This window comes from Castanea sativa, chromosome 7 (genome assembly GCF_040712315.1).
Source record: "Castanea sativa cultivar Marrone di Chiusa Pesio chromosome 7, ASM4071231v1".
Lineage (NCBI taxonomy): Eukaryota > Viridiplantae > Streptophyta > Magnoliopsida > Fagales > Fagaceae > Castanea > Castanea sativa.
Window position 1 is genome coordinate 40,906,831 of NC_134019.1, and position 2,952 is coordinate 40,909,782.

The 2,952-nt window shown below is 38.9% G+C and overlaps 1 protein-coding gene across 1 annotated transcript; it reads left to right on the forward strand.

Annotated features, from left to right (window-relative positions):
- Window positions 1-340: 340 nt before the first annotated feature.
- Window positions 341-1,444, forward strand: LOC142642980 (uncharacterized). Its single transcript, XM_075817451.1, has one exon. The coding sequence runs from the start codon at window positions 504-506 to the stop codon at window positions 1,116-1,118; it is 615 nt and encodes a 204-aa protein (XP_075673566.1). The 5' UTR covers window positions 341-503; the 3' UTR covers window positions 1,119-1,444.
- Window positions 1,445-2,952: the final 1,508 nt, after the last annotated feature.

Genomic DNA, 2,952 nt, shown 5'->3' on the forward strand with positions numbered 1-2,952 from the left:
ACACTTTTTGCTATTTTAGAAATTAAGACAGAGTAAAAAAAAAATGTTACTTTAAAAAAGAAAAAGAAAAAACCCTTTAAAGCGCATGTAACGAGACTAATTAATCAACGGGTTTTTTTTATTGATTCTTTTAATTTTTACCTTACTGTTAGTAATAATGAAAATGAATAAGGAAAGTTTGATAGAGACCTTAAAATAAAAAAGAGAAAAAACAAATTTGAAAAAAAGAGAAAAAAAAAACGGTTAATATAAAATCCAGCTGGTCCGTCAGATTATATCACATGCTCTACTGCCAAACACGTCTCTCTACACGCCTTTGGATATATATACTCTTCGCCCTACTTCCCATAACGCCAAAGACTCAGTCAAACTCACTCCCTCACATATAGAGAGAGAAAAAGGCGATTTGGGTTTGTTAGGGTTTTCTCTTCTTTTTGTGAGAGAAAAACACAGAGAGAGAGAGAGAAAAGAAAAAAAGCAGAGAAAAAGATCTAAGCAGAGCAATGGGTGAGAGGCTGAGCGGAACGGTGAAGTGGTTCAACGACCAGAAGGGGTTCGGTTTCATAACCCCCAACGACGGCGGCGAGGATCTCTTCGTTCACCAATCTTCCATCAGATCCGACGGTTTCCGCAGCCTCGGCGAGGGCGAGACCGTCGAGTACCAGATCGAGTCCGGAAACGACGGCCGCACCAAGGCCGTTGACGTCACCGGCCCTAACGAGGGTCCGGTTCAGGGCTCGCGCGGCGGAGGCGGCGGCGGGGGAGGTGCAGGAGGTGGAGGAGGCGGGAGAGGATCTCGCGGTGGTGGTGGATATGGAGGCGGTGGGAGATCTGGAGGCGGACGTGGTGGTGGCGGTGGTGGTTACGGAGGAGGCGGCTACGGCGGCGGTGGGTACGGTGGAGGCGGCTATGGAGGTGGTGGCGGTGGGTATGGAGGCGGTGGTGGTGGAGGAGGGAGTTGTTACAAGTGTGGGGAGAGCGGTCACTTTGCTAGGGATTGTTACCAGTCTGGAGGCGGAAACAGCGGCGGAGGCGGCGGCGGCGGTGGTGGAGGTTGCTACAACTGCGGCGGAACTGGGCATTTCGCTAGGGAGTGTCCCAACAGCAGTAATCGTTGATTTCATTCAACTGTTTGGGGGTGGTTTTGAAAAAAAAAATGCATTAGAAAAAAGAAAAAAAAAGCAGTGTCGTTTTGGGGGTCTATGCTTGTCGTTTTAATGGGATTTTGTAATGTTCGTTTGCTTGGCTTTTGGATTAGGTCCATTTAGGATTTAAGAAGTATTTGGGTATTGCTGGTTAATTTTGGCTTTTGGAATGTGGATGCTTTTCGTAATGTTGTGTTTTTGATATTATCAGTGGTATGGTTAGTGTGAGTTTAGAATGCTCATTTTCAAGTTTCTATACACACATTATATGAATACATGCCGGCTTTATTAGACTAAAATTTGTGGGTTTGGTTTTGTTTTTTGTTTTTTCAATTCTACTTCTTGTTGAATGTTGAATCTGCTATTTGATGTTTCGGTACTATTAGGTCATTCATGATGGGTTGCTTTTTTGGGACAAAGCTTGGAAAAGTGTATTGGCTATGCCTGTACTTCTTTAGTAAAAGGGTTAGATTATTGGGCCATAGAAACACGCTAAAGGCATCGAATTATTAGGGAGTTGGTAACACTTTGCTTTGTGCTTGGTGCTCTTTTTGAAGATTGATGGGTATTTATGTTGCTTAGCACAGTAAATAATAATGATGATAGGAGTTTGGTATATTAAAAAAAACTGTGATGTTCGTTTATAAATGTAGTTGAATATGTTCTGGCCCTTTTGATGATTGATGGGTTTGTGTTGCTTAAGCAAAGTATTAGTAATGGGAATTAGGTATATGTGAAAAAATTGTAAAGTTCGTTTATAATTGAAACTGAATATGTTCTAGTTGATTTTCAACGCAGATAGAGCATAGTTGTTAACGAATATTTAGTATATCTAGTGGTGTGCGTTTTCTTTTAGAGTAAAATAGTATTTAGTTTGATTTGAGGTCAATATGAGGTTCCTAGAAAAAAATATATAATGGGTACAGTAAGAAAATGTGAAAACACGGGGTCCCCTCGTTAGGAATATGAGTATCTAGGGATACATATTTTTTTTTACCAAGATAAAGGTGACATCTGCGGTGAGTCATGATGTACCAGAAATTATTTGTCTTTTTTTTATCAAATTGTGATAACTGATAACATGTGGTGAACTTGTGAAGAAAGCATTGCTTTTTATATATAGATTTTATTTTTTTCATTCGTGTTTGAAAATTGTCAATTCTTAAATAGGGGCAACGAAATTTTAAATGATATATATATATTTTTTAGATTTGTGAAAAGTTAAATCTTGATTTTGAAATTGATTCCTTCCATACTATTCGGTCCGTTTATCCTTCTTAAATATAATTTATAGTGCAAAATGATCTCTAGAAACGAAGAGACCTTGTTAAAGGGTTTACTAATCATACTTTAGTATTGGTTGCAAAGCTCAATCATTGCTCCACGCTATACTGCCTTATATCTTGCGACTAATCCTATTATCCTATGCCCCCTTCTGTCGTCACCGTTAGTCTCATTAGTTCGGATGGTAACTCCCTATATGCACTAAGTGCATGAGTCGCGTGGGGAGCCACACATCACTAATTTTTACATTTAAAAAAAAAAAAAATTGTGTCATCCTCAAAGCTAGAGCCTAGAGGAGCGTTGTCGCTACCATTGCCATCATAAGTTGATTATTGGTTGACTACGTATGGAAATGCATATTGAAAGAGAAATAAAAAATGTCATTACAAAGATGTTTAGAGTTTTAAATTTCTTATCTTTTATTGTAATTATCAAGTTAATAAAAAAGAAGAAGAAGCTAGAATAGAATTAGTTTTGCTCAAGATTAACTATAGTTTAGGGAGGATTTTGGGTTTAATTTTGT